General features: G+C 38.5%; 1 protein-coding gene across 1 annotated transcript; it reads right to left on the reverse strand.

Annotated features, from left to right (window-relative positions):
• Positions 1-2159: 2159 nt before the first annotated feature.
• Positions 2160-15113, reverse strand: mau2 (MAU2 sister chromatid cohesion factor). Its single transcript, XM_055058072.1, has 18 exons — positions 14860-15113; positions 14472-14555; positions 14222-14317; positions 13034-13128; positions 12565-12592; positions 12252-12407; positions 11968-12114; positions 10075-10165; positions 9872-9975; positions 8285-8362; positions 7076-7141; positions 6885-6968; positions 6399-6448; positions 6223-6300; positions 6019-6130; positions 3901-3991; positions 3642-3769; positions 2160-3499 (listed from the first exon to the last, which is right to left on the reverse strand). Exons 1-18 carry the CDS (start codon positions 15091-15093, stop codon positions 3425-3427), a joined length of 1797 nt encoding a protein of 598 aa, XP_054914047.1. The 5' UTR covers positions 15094-15113; the 3' UTR covers positions 2160-3424.
• Positions 15114-16230: the final 1117 nt, after the last annotated feature.

Genomic DNA, 16230 nt, shown 5'->3' on the forward strand with positions numbered 1-16230 from the left:
AGATAATGCAGTCAGGCATCAGTTTCACTCTTTTGTTAATTTCATCTAAAAAAAAAAAGGGTCTGAAAGTGCATATGCATTTGAATTGTACCTTCACAAGATCCGGTTTTATGGAAAAGCACACAACCTTTTGACATGTTGAAATCATAGAGATGTCTATTTGAATTATTTTAACGCACAGCAGTGCAGGGGATAATTGAGTGGACAGAACACGGCACGTGGTTTCCAGTTGTTTATATAAAGAACTGAAAAGTATTGTCATGCATTTGTTGCCAGCCCCCCTCTCCAACTCAGTGCTTTGCAATTAAAGCTGCAGGTCTTTTAGGGGGGCATGTGCACCAGCTCTACACATGTGAAAGATGATGTTTTCAGAATGTTTTTATTTTTTTTTCCTTCACTGGAAACTGTTCATTGTCAGAGTTATGGTTAAAAACGCAATTTTCAAGTTGCCACGCGTTCTCAAGAATACTTAGCTCTCCTCTTTGACTTGGTAATTCAAAACTCATGAATATGCTTTCCATTGTAGCTCAGGCCAAACATTTTATGTCTCATGTTCTCCAGAAGCCTGAATTGGCTTCTCGATCCATAGAGCTACTTTTCCACTATAACATACTAAACCTGTCTCTAGTTGTTTTTTTTTCCAGGTACAAGTACTTGGTAGTAGATTCTTTATTAGCCTCTACTTAGCGAGCTGAAGCTGTGACTTCAAAAGGTGACTGGCTTGAGCAGTGGTGTCCAAAGTCAATCTTCAAGGGTTGGTAAATGTTTTAGTTCATTTTCTTATTCAACACGCCTGGATTTAATGATGGATCGCCAGCAGTCCTGTGTAAAACTTTATAATATTATGAGGAGGCAGTTGGTCTATTTACGTCAGTTTTGTTGACGCAGAGACAAACTGGCGGGACACTGGTTACTGAGGAGCTGAAAACAATTGGCCATTATGCGAGAATATTTATTGCACAACAATAAAAAAATGAGCCTTGTTTCTTATCTTTTTATTTTACTTGCAATAGTAATTGGGCATTTTCCAGCCAGATAATGCCATTTTATAAAATAATGAAGAAATTATGTCACTTTCAGTTGTTATAGAAATGCTGTAAATATCAAACATGACAAAGAAAATGACTTCATAATTTGACGCCTTGAAATTTCGCATCCGTCTCTTTAAGAAGCTTCATTTCCGACACTTTGCCTTTAGCATATCGTCACAACAACGCTTCTCATTACGTTGTTTACAACCACTCTCAGAAGAATCATACTGCGAAGTAGAATGCACAGGAAGCTCAGCAGACTCGCAGTTACATCAGGTGTTTGCTAATTGTTGCTGCTAGTCTAGAGGAGATGAGTGTTAAGGCACAGGGGAGGGCTGATCTGTGAGGAGTGGATATATGAAAGCAGGAGTTCAGACATCCCAAATAGCTGCCATGGGATACTAACATGCATGAACAAATCAAACCAAACATTTTAGGTATGTTTTTGATGAGAGAAAATAAAAAAAGTGATTTTTTTCACAGTACTTGTCTTCAAGGAGCTTTGCAGCAACCCCCCCCTAAAGATGGAGATTTTAGTTTTGGTCTTATCTGACCAGCGCACCGTCTTCCATGGAAATTGTTTTGGGTTTCTTCTTGCAAAGAGCTCATAAAAGTCGTATGTGTGAAAGTGGATGTCTGATGGTTGTTCTGGTGACAAAACCGAAGCCGTAGATCTCGGAAGCTCTTGCAGGTAAAACTAAACTGCCCCAGACTGTCACTTCGGGTCGGCAGCTACGTCTCGGTGAAACTGCAGCTGTGGCTTACTTGTTCCATTTTCGATGATAGACTGAACAACGTTCTGTGAGCTATTCAGACTTGGCTCATTGTTTTCTAGCTCAGTCCTACTTGTTATTTCAGCGACTCTGTCCTTGACCAGTCTGGTCTGCTCTTTCGTCAAGCAGTTCACAAAATCAAAACAATTTCAGCAAATCGACGTTCTGACCTGCTCTTTCAGTGCGTACTGAAAGTATTACACATTACTGGAATGACCATTCAAATGACTGAATTTGCTGCCTCAATCAAATGCTTCGCATGTCCTATCAATATGCTTGACTGAGCACATCTTTGATGCATACAGACTTCTTTGATAAGGAAGTAGGCACAAATCACAAAAAAAAAGACATCGGATTAGAGACATCAGTCAATAAACTGACAGATTTCAATCATATTTTTATTGGAAAAAATATTGAAAACAATGTAAGAATTAAAAACAGAGGCATTGGATAAAATATGGCTAGTACTGAAGCTTAAACTGTGTGTCCACCTCTTACAGTGCTTTAAATACCAAGCATTGAGATACCTACATAGGGTAGCTAAAATAATACATATCACACTTTACTAAATTGAATTTATAAAATGTCACTGTACAATAAAAGGTTCAACAAGTGGCAAATTTATACAAACATACTGTGAAAAGCTCATTTAGTAGGACTATCAAGACAAATTAGAACAATAAAATAAATCTTTTTTCCCAATGTTTGGAAAAAAAAAAAAAAGCTGATGTGTGGAAAGAAAAAAAACATGAACGAGAAATACTCTATAATGGAACTTTAACAAATGCATGAGAGAAATGTGTATTGTTTTAAGGATATTAGTGATAATATGATAAATTCTACTAGTATTTAAAATGCATCCCCTAAACAGCGGATTGTGCCTCAAAACAACATATGCTGATATTTTTTATTTTTTTTCCTTTCTTTACACAGACTTTTCAAATGAATATATTGTAAAAATAAGTTACAGGTCTATATTACCTACAGTGGATTTTGTGCAAAAAAAAAAAAAAAAAAAAAAAAAAAAAAAAAAACCCAGAAAAAAACTAAATAAAAACAACAAAATCATAAAAAATTTACGGTTCGTGCCCCAGCTGAAAAACTATAGTGCAGGGAGTTCGCATTAGTAACTTCCACGCATGGGAGAGAAAAAACAGCTTTCATACAAAAAAGGCAAGATGTAAAATATTTATCAACAGTTACAAAAATAGCAACATGAATAAATTAATTTCTTCTACATATTTTTACTGCCCATATCTAACTGGATCTTTTCCAAGAAATGGAAATAGAAGATAATCCTGGCAAACTCAAAATCCCTACATCTGAGGCAATGAAGCCCTTTTATACATTGCCATGTGTCCTTCCACCCAAAACCAACAGCCATACCCGGATCTTGTGCCCCAAGTCCATGCCGCCAGAGTGTTATTGTTTGATAACTTCAGGAAAAATTAGTAGCAGATAATCAGGAAGTAATCTTCAGAAGCAAATAAGGTGAACGTCCAACCTGTCACTTATTAAAATCCTTTTTTTAAGCTACAGTGGTGTGGATAGCAGGTTTTTTAGGCATCAAATTGCTGCTTGTGGTAATTTACCAGCTACAATCATGCATCGGGACGCTCCTCATAGCAGGCTTGCGAGGCTCGTGGTTGGACCATTCTGGGCTTGGATCTGAACGGGAGGGGGGCCGTCCGTCCACTGGAAAACAAACATATTGTGCAACTGCAGCATTATGACGTGAATCGAAAACAAAAGATGTGCTAAAGTAAAAGTGCAGATCTCATGAAAGGGAAAAACATTGTGAGGAAGATTATGACGTCCTCAAATCTGCTTTACGTACGCTGATGAGGTTATGCTCCGGGAGGCTGCAGGCCGCAATGTGGTCCTGCAGCAGCTGCTGGGAGAAATTCTGGTGCATCTGTGCAGCCTCGTGGGCATCGATGTTGTTTCCAAGGGCCTTGTTCAAGTCTGCAAGAGTAACAGTGGGGTTTCAGTCTTTCATTCTGAAGCACCAATCCACGACGCGCATCCCCGCTGGGAATGTGCGAGGCTCGCGCTCGTCTCTCTGGAAAGCAAACAATGAAAAGTGAAGTACGGACCTTTTAACAGCGCCGAAGACCAGAGCTGCACAGACATGTCAGGGATTTTGCTGGCTAGCTGCATGGCAGGTACAACCATGTTGTTGCTTTCCTAAAGGGAAGAATGACATGTGTAAATATATAAAACATTTTAATTGATTTACTAATAATAATAACAATCACATATTGAACAAAAATACCAATGCTCTTGAATTTACATCGTTTCCAGAGTTAAATGTCTGCTGCTACAATCACAATTGGGAAAAGAGCTTGTAATCATGTTTAGTGAGAAGATTCCTACAAATACTGAATCATTTATTAGATATATTAATATATTCATATTGTGTCCAAACCTTCAAGCAATTAAAATTTAATAGCCAGGAAAACATTATGTTTAAAAGGGGGAGGGGTCTCTTTTAAGGATCATTTGATAACTGACCGCTACCACCAGAGGTTTTTTCTTCTTCTTCTGTTTGTTTGTTTGTTGTTGTTTTTTTGTTTTTTGTACCAGTTTTAGTAATTTGGGTCAGCTGGAACTTAATCCCAATTTATCGCTTCCCTACCGCCAAATGAGAGCTTTTTTTTTTTTTTTTTTTTAAACCAACATGAACTGAACTTCAGACCACAGTATCCAGCTTTACAAATGCTAATGGGGAAAAACATGTTAAATATAAATGTATCATTTTAATATGGAGTTGTTTTTTTTATTTTCAGGTTTAGATTTTTCTTTGTTGTAATGTCTGAGAGCTCTTATTATTTCTGCATGCAGCACCTTAGTCTTGTGGGGGTTTATAAGGTGTCTATAAATTAAGCTGCTTTATTTCAAAGGCTTGTTTTATTACCCGGAGCAAATCTTTGGTCAATCATTGAATTTATTTTCGTTTCAAGATATCAGATTACATTTTGCTGTCTGTCGTGTCAAAGTTTAGACTCAGAAATAAAAATAAATAAAAAAAGCCAATTCAGCAGTTAGAAACAGCAGGTTTCTGCATCAGGTTTTGCTCACATATCAGACATCTGAAAGAAAACATGAAAAACAAAATGTTTATCAGGTTGATGCACTGATGCCTTTAGACTATTTTTACCAGAAGAGAGATGCACACACTCTTGCAACCTCGCATTGATTGGTTAATGGATAGACATGCACCGAGAAAGGAAATGGACCACTTGCAGCTTGATCGACAGTTTGGGAACTCGAAAATACGACTCTTTTACGACCAGTGAACGCAACATACCTAAGGTTTGTGTTGGCTGCTTTGGACGTTGTCAGTGAACGAATAGATCTCAAAGGTAGCTGTTTTCAGTATCAGTGAAAAGTAATAAAGTAATAAGTAATAAAATATTAACAATATTGTGGAAAGAAAAGCTGGAAGCAAATTAACTTTTAGTACTGAGACGTTGAAAAGACTTTATAATATCATCTTTACTTCATCTTTCTTTGTTCGCAACATTCAAATTCAGTTTTACAGTGACTCCTCTCTCTTCCCAAATAAGAAACAATTACTGCAAGAATACGAATGAGAAAATTAAACCTGAATGTTGTTCCTCAATTGTCTATGTTATAGTTCTTGAAGAGAAATCAAAATCATGTGAAATTGGTACCAGCAGGTCAAAACTATATAAAAAACTTATCTAGAAAACATTATCATTGGTGCATCTCTACTACTATAGTGCATAAACATGAGGAGATATAAACCGGAATTGTGTTTGTCGATCAAAAACTAGCATAAAACTACTATTAATATTGATTAAAGTAATCTTGACCAATAAATTTGGCCGAGCTTTGCTTTAATTGTTTACACCACCCAAACCGATAAGCTGCACTTTTTTTTTTCATTCACTACCCACTCCGAAAGTAAAGGCTCTTGCAAGTCTCATCTCGTTGATTTATTTTAGGTTTGCCTGGCCAGAATAAACCTGCAGTTTTCTGTTCCAGAGGTTAAACATAATTGGATAAAAAGGACAGTCTGACTCTAAGAAAAAAACAAAACAAAACAAAAAAAAAACAAGGAAACCACAATGTTCTGTCCTGGTGACCTTGTGCTTCAACCTCATTCACAGTCCAGTTGTTTCATATTTAAAAAAAAAAAAGCAGTTTTAGTGCAAGTGTGAACAATGTTTGCTAGGTGTTTGTCTTACTCTGTGGTTGCCCAGTACATAGAAAATGTGGCCCAGCAGAACCAGAGAGCAGGCCGTGAGTCTGTTCAGGTCCTCAGCGTTAGACATTTTCAGTGTTTCTCTTAGGAAACGCCTAGAACGCATAAAGAAGCAGCGTGAGCATAAGGCAGAGCTTTGCATTCGGGGTTTAAATTGTTGGAGTAGCCAACTTTGAAGTTCCCGTACTTTGCCTCGTTGTAGCGTCCCTGAAAAAAGGACAGGAGTCCCCTTATGTAAAAGGCTGCAGCGCGGAGGCAGTGGGAGCTGAATCAAAACAAAGAGGAAATAGTTTAAGTGTTGACAACAAAACCATCATATAAAGTGGTATTTTAATGAAGAATAATACATTAATGAACTTCTACCTGACTGGGAAATTATGATCCGGGTTTATTCTCTCCAAGAGGCCGTACAGCTGGAAAACAGGTAAAAACATGAGCATGTTAATATGCTTCAAATATCAATGTCTTCGATTCTGGTGCATTTTAAACTTTGTTCTTAGAAGAAGAACGTTGTTAGTTCGAACACGCTTCGCCACACTCTGGTGAGCATTGTTTTCTGCTGAGCGGGAAGTAAAACAGGACGCCTGAAAAGTTTATTGGTGCCCCCTGGTGGCAAAAAATACTAATTAAAAGCAACTGCTTTTCAGCTGAACGTCACCCTTTCATGTTACTCTTTGACTGATAAAGACGAGCATTAAAATATTGAGCATCAGTTGATTGGAAGTAGACAAATGCAATCTACTTTTTTTAAAAAAAGATAAAAGTTTGCTAAAAGAAAGTAGATTCAGGCGATAATAAATACACTGAAATACTCCAACTTAAAAAGCATAAAATGAATCCTTTTCTCACCTCCTGGTGTCTGTTTCCTTCCCTGATGTACACGCTGGCCAGGTTGGTCACAATGTACGTCCACAGCTCCTGGTGTGTGGTGAGCTGCAACACGAACAGCGACTTGGTGACAAGAACACAGACCAGCTACGGCGCAGAAAGGGCCAGACCAAAGCGGTGGCAGCGTTGATGTGAAATCCCAACGCACTCACCCGCAACGCTGTGGTGAACTGTGCTTCTGCGTTGTCCATACAGTTCACTGAGATGCAGTACAGACCCTGGGAGGTGAAAGTCAGAGGAAAGTTGTTTGACGGGATTTTCCATTTCAAAATTCCAATTTAAGCAATTTTCTAGGTTTGCGAAATTTCTTCAATATTCTGGGATTATTAAATATCGCACCACTGCAGGAACAGTCATTATCGACCTAAACAAATGTTCAACAGAGAAGCTGCAGAGCGTCTCAAAATGCTGCACAACTCAAGTGATGACTCAAAGTAATTTGGTGCCGCACAGAAAAATGGTTCAGGTAAATATGTACAGCTGTGTTATTGAGAAAGGCGATTTCTCTGGAACAGAGATCGTTTGACAAGTTGAGACACTCCGCTCCTCAACGACTCAGACTTGCACTGTACTAAAAAGAAATGCATTTTCATTACTGGGTCTGAACTTGTGGGTTGGTGGTTGCGAACTTTACGAAGATGAACTGAGGTGGCCACAAAGACAGATAGGCCGAATTGAAATTATTTACTAAACCTGGCATCAGGCCAGTCTTTGACGAGCCACTTCTTTGGTAATTTCAGTGCGTCTATTTGATTTCTAACAATTCATATTTTCGAAAGTTGTGCAGAAGTATGAGAAATGCTAAATCAGAGTGGAGATTGTGAATTCTGCTTGTTGCTACATTAGTAACAATCAAGCTGTGGCCATTCTGATAGTTTACATTTGCCATCTGCTTTCCACTTCTCCACTTTCAGAGCAACTTTACAGCAATGAGTTGCCTGCTTAATGCTCTGCTGATTTTCCAATCTTTTATCCACTTCAGGAACTTACTAGCTAAGCCGAAAGCATACTGATGCACCATTTTCCTACAATAATCTACTGTTCAGAGCTACAGAAAGCAGGTACAATGCCCAGCCCTCTGCAGTACATCTCCAGTTTTCTCTCTCCTCTGGGTGATAAACAACTTTTCTGACTGGCTCAGGCACGTCTACCATTAACCCCTTCTGACCAGTCTTGCACCTGAATTATATACTGAATTGTTGGTAACCCTTTTATGAGTCCAAAATGCCAAATTGGTCAACTTAAGTGATGACTTGAGAATCAGGATTATTACTGGAATATTAGAGAGACTTTGTAGTCTTTTCACTTTTAGAAAAGCACAACCAGCAATATTAAAGAAGGTTTTGATTCAAAACACTCACTAATAGTGTGTGTAGTTGAGCAGCATGGTTGTTGAATAACCTGGGGGACTGTTGGCACAGCTGACAAACCTGTGAAATCTAAACAGAGACAAATGGTCATTAAGTATGCAAATTCTGTTTTGACACAGCGTGAACACAAACTTTTAGTGACGTTAAAAATGTCTAATGTCAACTTAAACCTTTGTGACGTACTTGGAAAACAAACTGACATTTTTCAGAGGGACAAATAACCTGAAATAATGTGGTTGGATTTTGTTGTTTTTGGGTAGGACTCGATCAAAGTGGAACATCTTCACACTTCGAATCTGTCAGACAGTGAAGGCATCTCCTGTGCTTCTCCAGTCCTCTACAAATCAGTGGCTGGGGAAATTCACAATGATATTCACACAGCGGGTAATGCAACCCAAATCCAATTTATTTTGCCCATATGTGACCCATGTTTGAGTTTTTTTCCATGGTCTGAACAGCCCAGTTCCAATCCTTGTACCAAAATAATCATTTTAAAAAATGGTTCCGTTTCAATATGTGGAACTAAATTGGATATGTATCAGATATGTTTTAAAGTGTCTGCAATATGAACGGCCATATTGTATCATAGTTTTGCATCAGAAGAAGCCAGAAGCAGTAAATCTGGATTAGATGTGCTTCCCTTCTCTTGGCTTCCTCCGTCTTATGATCTTGGGAATATGCTGTCTGCTCCCATTGTTTGATAACTTACAAATCAATCCATAGACAGCGGCATCCATTATTACTCCTGTACAGAGTGTGCTGCTGTGTGACGTAAACATTCTTCTTCTCCCCAGACCGTTCACGCATAAGACAGACTGGAGTCTCTGTGTGAACGTAGCCTTACTCTTCCTGTGGTGACCCATTATTCTGCTGATTTCAACGTCGGGGTTTGGGCCCTGCAGAAAAATTGATTTGATCTTCCAGTCCGAATGTTTTGCACAATCACTGTAAAATGCTTGAAACTGTTCAGAGTTGCCTCCACTGTTCGCAGTTGAGTTGAAGGAAAACAATGCATAACGGGGTCACCGCCACACTTTACTGTGGATGTGGCATAATTTCAATAGATGAGCGGTGTCAGTTCTGCACCAAACACACCTTTTAGGAATTGGAGCAAAAAAGAGAAAAACAACAAACTTGGTTTCATTTGACCATATATTTTTGCAAATGCTTCTAGAATCCCTCAAATGTGTTTTTTTCCCCCCATGTCTTCACACTACAGCCAATCCCTTGGAAATTATAGAATTATTATATATAAAAATAATTATTTGGAGGTAATCATAGCCAGCTGAAATGACTCCTGTGTATTTTGAGTTTAGATGTGGTGTTTAATTCTCACCACAGTCTTCATTACGGTGTGTGACCACATTATTTTATTTCCCCCTGTTTTTAATTTCCTTTTAAAATGCTTCAGTTTGTTTATTAAGGTGAGTTTTTCTGGTTGTAAGCTGGAAAAGCTTAAAACTTATTCAAGCCACAAAGAACGAACTGAGCTTCATATGTTCCATATGAGTTTTTTTTAAGCTGGCGCGTATTTAAATATAAACTGCAGGGATGGTGACGGGAATAGAAACGATGTACCTCCTGTAATGCCGTGGCCTTGTGGCCCGTGACGAGTCGGCACATGATGATGTGCTCCAGCAGAATGACTTGGAAGGTAGACAGGATGGGGCTGCAGTCCAACACTGACATAAACAGATTAGTGGTAAAAGAAGCACCGTTTAGTGTTTTCTGGACAGTTTACCGAGCAAAGCTGATGAAGTTAGCCACGGAGTAATACTCACTTTTGAGTTTCTCCAGTTGCATAAGAGCCTTGTCTGTGTACTTCTGGGCTTTCTCCAAATAGCCCGCCTGCATGGAGTGCATGACTGTCACCTGGAAAATGAAAACAAAACAAGAACAAAAAATAAATAAAATAGAGAGTTTCTGATTAAATGTTTTTGCACGATTAAATATTATTTAATTAATTTTGTACAGGTTTGACTACTGCTTGAGGCTTCTGCTGCTATTAAGCACAAACTATTCACTCCATGTGTTAGGGGTAATTATTACCTCCCGTTTCATTGTAAAGCACTAAGATTGATTTCCATTGGAGTACGAATGACAAACTGGTGGAGATATTTCTTGTGATGCCCAGTTCACACTACACGATTTTTTGCCCCGATTTTGCCCTTACGACTCTCTTAGAACGTTCTGAGTTCTAAGATTGTCGTTTCCGACAATCGTAACCGATCATCCTGTAGTGTGTGGAGTGTTACGACTGATCGGGTCCAGTCGGTGGAACGTCAGGACCGCTTACAATGCTACGGTGAATGAAATGTGCTTCATTAGATCTCATAAAATCAAGTAAAAGTTTATCCTTATTCAGAGCAGCATGCTATTGGATCATTGTTTTTTTTTTTTTTTTTTAAATAAAGATAATTATAAAATTATTACATCTGGTTGAGAAGCGCATTCCAATCTTTGGTTCAAATGGCGCATTTGATTTTATTCTGCAGTTGTAATACAATTTTAAACAATACAATAAGTTTCAATTAAAGGAGCTGGAATACTTTGAGCTTTCGCCATCAGTTGGGGAGAAAAAGGATAACTACCATCTGATTTTCTAAAAACGAAAATGCAGGAAATGCTTTCTTCTACTTTAAGCTGCTCTGATGTTTCAGTCATTCCGTTTTCTGAAACAAGGGACAGTATATGCATATACTCAACAACAACATAAACACAGCGGAAAATTATAAAATTATATGTAAACGGTAACGGTTAACTAAAGGACAAATCCTAAAGCATTAAGAATAGTATTTTTTTTGAAAAAAAGAAAAAAACCTCACCTCCATGTTGTGATGCAACAAATATAATCCTTGCTCACAATGTCTCTAGTTCTTAATCCAAAGTGTTGATTTTTGGTTACGCCTTTTTTGGATTAACATAAGTCTGCAAACTAAAGTTACCACTTCAACGTCGCTGTCCATGTTTGTTTGTTTACTCTAAATTCTGGTGTGGTAGCGCAGAATTTTAATTTGAAGGGATTTTGTAGCTGGAATTAGAATTTCTCTGAGTGAAACCTCACTCTACTATCGAACCCCTTACACCTACGATTTTAAATCGGCTAGTGTGTGGTCTCTCTCACGTTTTCAGGATCGGCCAACTTTTCTAAAATCGTGTAGTGTGAACTGGGCTTAAGCAGGTGCTTTGCACATTCTGCTTAGAATTCAGAATGTTTGTCGCCGCCACAACATGACTACACATGAACTGATTTACTGCTGATATTAATTACGTAGAGGTATGCCAATACAGGTTTTAGCTAGCTAACGGTTTATATTTTACTTTTAGGTCTGAGCAGCTGATTCCAATTTTGACCAACTCGAATTTTTCAAAGGAGCTTGATCTAAAAGGGCATAAAAATTGTGTTATGCAGAACATGTGTGTAAAAAAACAATCAGCATAACCTGCTAGACTCTAGATGCGTGTGCACAAGCTTGCAACAGTATAAAACCCAATTATTCTGCCTCAGTCGTCCTCTGTATGCTGCTGGGTGTGTACTTTAAATCACCGGTACCAAATAGGGCTGAATTTGGAGTTTTACTATTAAACCATTGTTTGGTGCCAAACACACAGGAACCAAAATAACAGACAGGTGCTTGAGAGTAACAGAGAAAAAGAAAGGAAATCAGCATTACCAAATATACGAGGACACACATGTGCTCCTTGGGCAGCCAGTGGAAGAGGTCAGCTGGGTTGGTGGGTAAAATCTCGTCATCTTGGAGTGTAGAGATAGTCTGAATGCACTGCTGCAGCTGCTTCAGACACGGCTTCACGCTTTTTACCTGACCAGGAAAAAAACAAGGTAGCCACTCATGTCAACTTTGACACGTCCATCCTCATCCCGCTTTCGAAATCTAACACATAACTTTGCTGATCAACTGTTTCCCTAGTCATCGCCCAAGCAGGGGAGGTTTACTACCTGTCCAGCATCCAGGTAGTGTGTGACTTGTAGTACCAGGAAGAAGACTCTCAGTGATTCCTTCTGGATGGGGTTTCCCTGCCAGTTTTCTACTATAGTTCCACACAGTGTGAGAAGAGGATGCACCTCGCCAAGCTTCCTCTCCATCAGCAGCAACTGGAAGGTTAGGAAACATCCCCAGGTCAAAACAAATTACTACAATACTTGACACTGTGTTTCCACGTGGGCGATGTAGAAAAAAAATAATAAAAAAGGAAGCCGTGAAGATAAAACTTAGCTACAGAGAAGAGAAAAATAGAAAGAGAAAACTTACCATGCCTTTACTAAGAAGAAACAAAGCCCTAAAAGATACAAAAAGTAAAATTAAGTCAACTTTCACATCAAATTATTGCATATAAATACATTGTAATCTTAATCATTAGGTACAAATCTCAATTAAAGAGAGTTTCAAGCACAAATAAAAGGCTTATTTCAGAAGAAAACAGGATATTTGTAATCTTAGTACATTTAAAAATCTATTTGTATCAGCTTCACATACATTAAAAATAAGACCTTAAAACAGCTTTGAAAGGTTTCCCCCTTAATTATTTAGTGTGCAAACGGCAATACATAACAGATTCAGGTGAAGCGAATCACACAAGTAAAGCTCTCGGAGTTACAGCAAAGAGTTACCTTTTGGTCAACGGGACAAAATGCTCATTTTGTTTTGGGCATCCCATAATATCCCCCCCTCCATGTCATTCGCTTTAAACATGCAAACTATAAATGACAGAGACATCTACCTGGTGTATTCTGAACCCACGACTCGGGCATACTCAGCACCAACTCCCAGAAGGTCACATGCTGACACCAAGTCTTTCTCCAGAGTGTGAAGTTGCTGAAAGAGATAAGAAAACAACCTTAACATCTCAATAAAGGCAACTATTAACTTTCAAACAACTGGAATCCAAATGCAGCAGGTCTAACTCTGTTCTTCAACTTAAACAAAAGAAAATAAAAAATAGTAAAATAAAAAATAAAGCAAGAATAAATCTGATAATTGTAATATTCCCTGGCCCTGATCAATGACATTGCAGGTCAGACACAATTAGTAAAAGCACCACAACACAGGTGCCAACATTTCACACTGACAACAACACAGTTGTTGATAGGCGAAAAAGAGTAAGCTATGTTTTGAGTCTGTGACGTTCTGAAAAATAATGCTAGTGGAATCAAATCTTGGTAAGGCACATCCGCAGAGCAAATTGTAGTTTGCATTGAAGTTTATATAAGTTAGTTCTGTATCTCTGTAAATTCCTTTTTAACAGCAGAGGTAATGTAATCCACCCCACACACATTGTGATGCCACCTCATTTAATAATGGGAATAATTCATGCCAAAACCCCCACCCCACCTAAAAACATGACCGATTTACCATGAAGTAATGTTGTAACATTTTGTGGTGTAAAGATAGTTTGGTATTTTCAAACCCTTCTTGAGAAAACCATCGTTTTAGTTTATGTAAACTCGTATGTTCTTGAACACAAATAAATGTATTAAAAATCATCTTAAAATTAATCTCTGTGATTAGAATTTTTTTTAAAAACCAAAATGCAACACGTCAACACATCTGATGAAACTAATTTATAGCTTAGCAAGCTTTAGGTATATTACTGCCGCCTACTGGGTCGGAGGTTGAACATGAGTACCAGCAGTCGGGCAGAAAAGCGGCAACTGAGAAAGGTACAACTTAATATGTGATTTTTTTTTTTTACTTTATTATGAGCATATGTAAGGAACATAAACATTTTCATGTCAGGATGGATCAATTTGTTATTTATAATGAGCCAGCAAAAGTAGAATCAGACTTCCTGCTGCATTGGAAAAATAAAATAAAAAAATATAAAATGGTGACAAGAAATCTGCCACGAAATCTGCGATCAGTGCATCTTCAGTAGGAAAACTTTTAATACCACTGGAGTAATACATACCGCTAACTGGAACAACAGTCTGCAGTGCCAGTATGGTGTTTGCTGGGAAATCTGGATGGCTTTACGCAGCAGGGGCTTTGCGGAGTCCACCAAATTCTGAAAATGTATTACATATGGGAGGTTAGCGGGTCATAACAACACCCCCTCGAATCCCAGAAACATTTGTGAATGTCTTTGAAAAGCACAAACATGCCTCGGCTCTTATTCCTGTCACCATAATAGCGTTTCAGTAAGTCTTTATTTGTTTTACCTGTTGGCAAAATAGTTCCGACAGAATACTCGCAGCTTCAAATTTGACATCTTCGAACTGAGGAAGTTGTTGAGATATAAACCACTGCAAAAAAAGAAAAAAGAGACAAAATATTGTCAGTCAACATTCTGGGCGTAAATATTTGAGCAGCAGTTTATTTGGTGAAAACCAGCGCGTGAGCGTAAAGTGGCCGAACCGGGTTAAAACATCGACACACTTCGTACCGAAATTATCTGAACACGTATCAGAACCTCTGTATCAATGTAACCTTCTTGAATGAATCGCTATTTAAACACTTCCGCCGTTCGGTGTTTTCACTGCCCGCGGCCTACACTCCCTCCGCTTCTCTGCAGCATCCCCGCTCTTTCCCAGATCAAACGCCCCTCACCGCTTTCTCTAGGTGGCTGCGGGCCAGCTCGCTGTTCTTGGTGTGATGGTAGAGAACCGAGCCCAGCTGGAGATGCGTCCGAGCTTCGATCCTCTGCGGGGGCTTGAACTGAAACACGGCCTGTAGACAGTGTACGCACAGCCGTATTTTGGGTGGACTGGAGGTTCGGAAATGTTCCGCAAAGCCGAGGAGGGCGAGGTACCAACGCTCCGGGGCCTCAACGTTTGACGCCATTTTCCCAGACAACAACAAGTTTTTCAGCGCTACGGCCAGAGCCGCGGGTTGCCAGGTTGGATCGCAATGGCTTTTTCCAGCTCCAAACTGTTAAGAAAAACTTTAGTTGTGTCCTATTTTGTCGTTTCAACAAGAAAATACCACAGGAAATGGTCAAATCCTATTGTATTATGAAAATATGTATTTTATTTATTCTGATTTGGGGGTTGTACTAAGTTAATAAAACGTGATATTAAGATTTTTTTTTGGATTGCAATAATAACTTTGCACCAAGAATGTCTTCCCCTTGTGCATGAATGTAAGTAATAATATACATACTGTATTTCTTTATATATGTGTATGACAAAAACAAAATTACTGCACAAGATGGATATACCTTGTAAAAGGACAAGAGCAAATTTTCTTACTCCTGTAGTCCTTACTTACCAAGTGTTTTTGTTATAGATTTTAGTTCGCTGTTTCTGACTGTATCTTGATTACTATGCAACCTTTGGAAAGCAAAGTAAAATTCTTTGTACCCATAAACTTGGCACATAAGGTTATTCTGATGATAAAGTCATCAAATGCAATTAATCTATGTTTTCCAAATGTTTTATATTCTTAAGGTTTAGTGCCAGAAAGTTTAGTGCCAAAATCCATGCAATTGGTCTAATATATTTTTTAACAAGGAAAATATTAAGCCATGGCACCTAAAATATTACATTATAGAGCCCTGCAGCCATTTATGGTTTCACTATTTCACTATTGCATGCATTAACATGCAATAATGAAAGTGCATTTCTGTTTGATGTCCTTTATGTCCTTGTGTTCTGTAGGTCCTAAAGGCAAGAAAAAATTCCAAGTTATTCATAGGTTTACTTTGTAAAAGGCAGTTGTTTGGTGTGGTGATTAGCCACACTGTCCAAAAAACATGGACAGAGTGGCTAATTGGTCTCTGAAAATTGTCTTTTAAGTATGTGGTGTATGCACAGCTGTTTGTCCAGTGTACCTGTGTGTTGCCCTATGCTGACTGGTGACCTCTCCGGAGTGTATCCTGGCTCTCATCCAATAATTGTTAGAGTTAGGCAGAGTTACTCTGCAAGGATAAGAGGGCTAGGATAATGGATGGAGGCTCTCATTTAGCTCTTTCCAAAGTTT

This window comes from Poeciliopsis prolifica, unplaced genomic scaffold (assembly GCF_027474105.1).
Source record: "Poeciliopsis prolifica strain line A6 unplaced genomic scaffold, Auburn_PproV2 SCAFFOLD002, whole genome shotgun sequence".
Classification (NCBI taxonomy): Eukaryota; Metazoa; Chordata; class Actinopteri; order Cyprinodontiformes; family Poeciliidae; genus Poeciliopsis; species Poeciliopsis prolifica.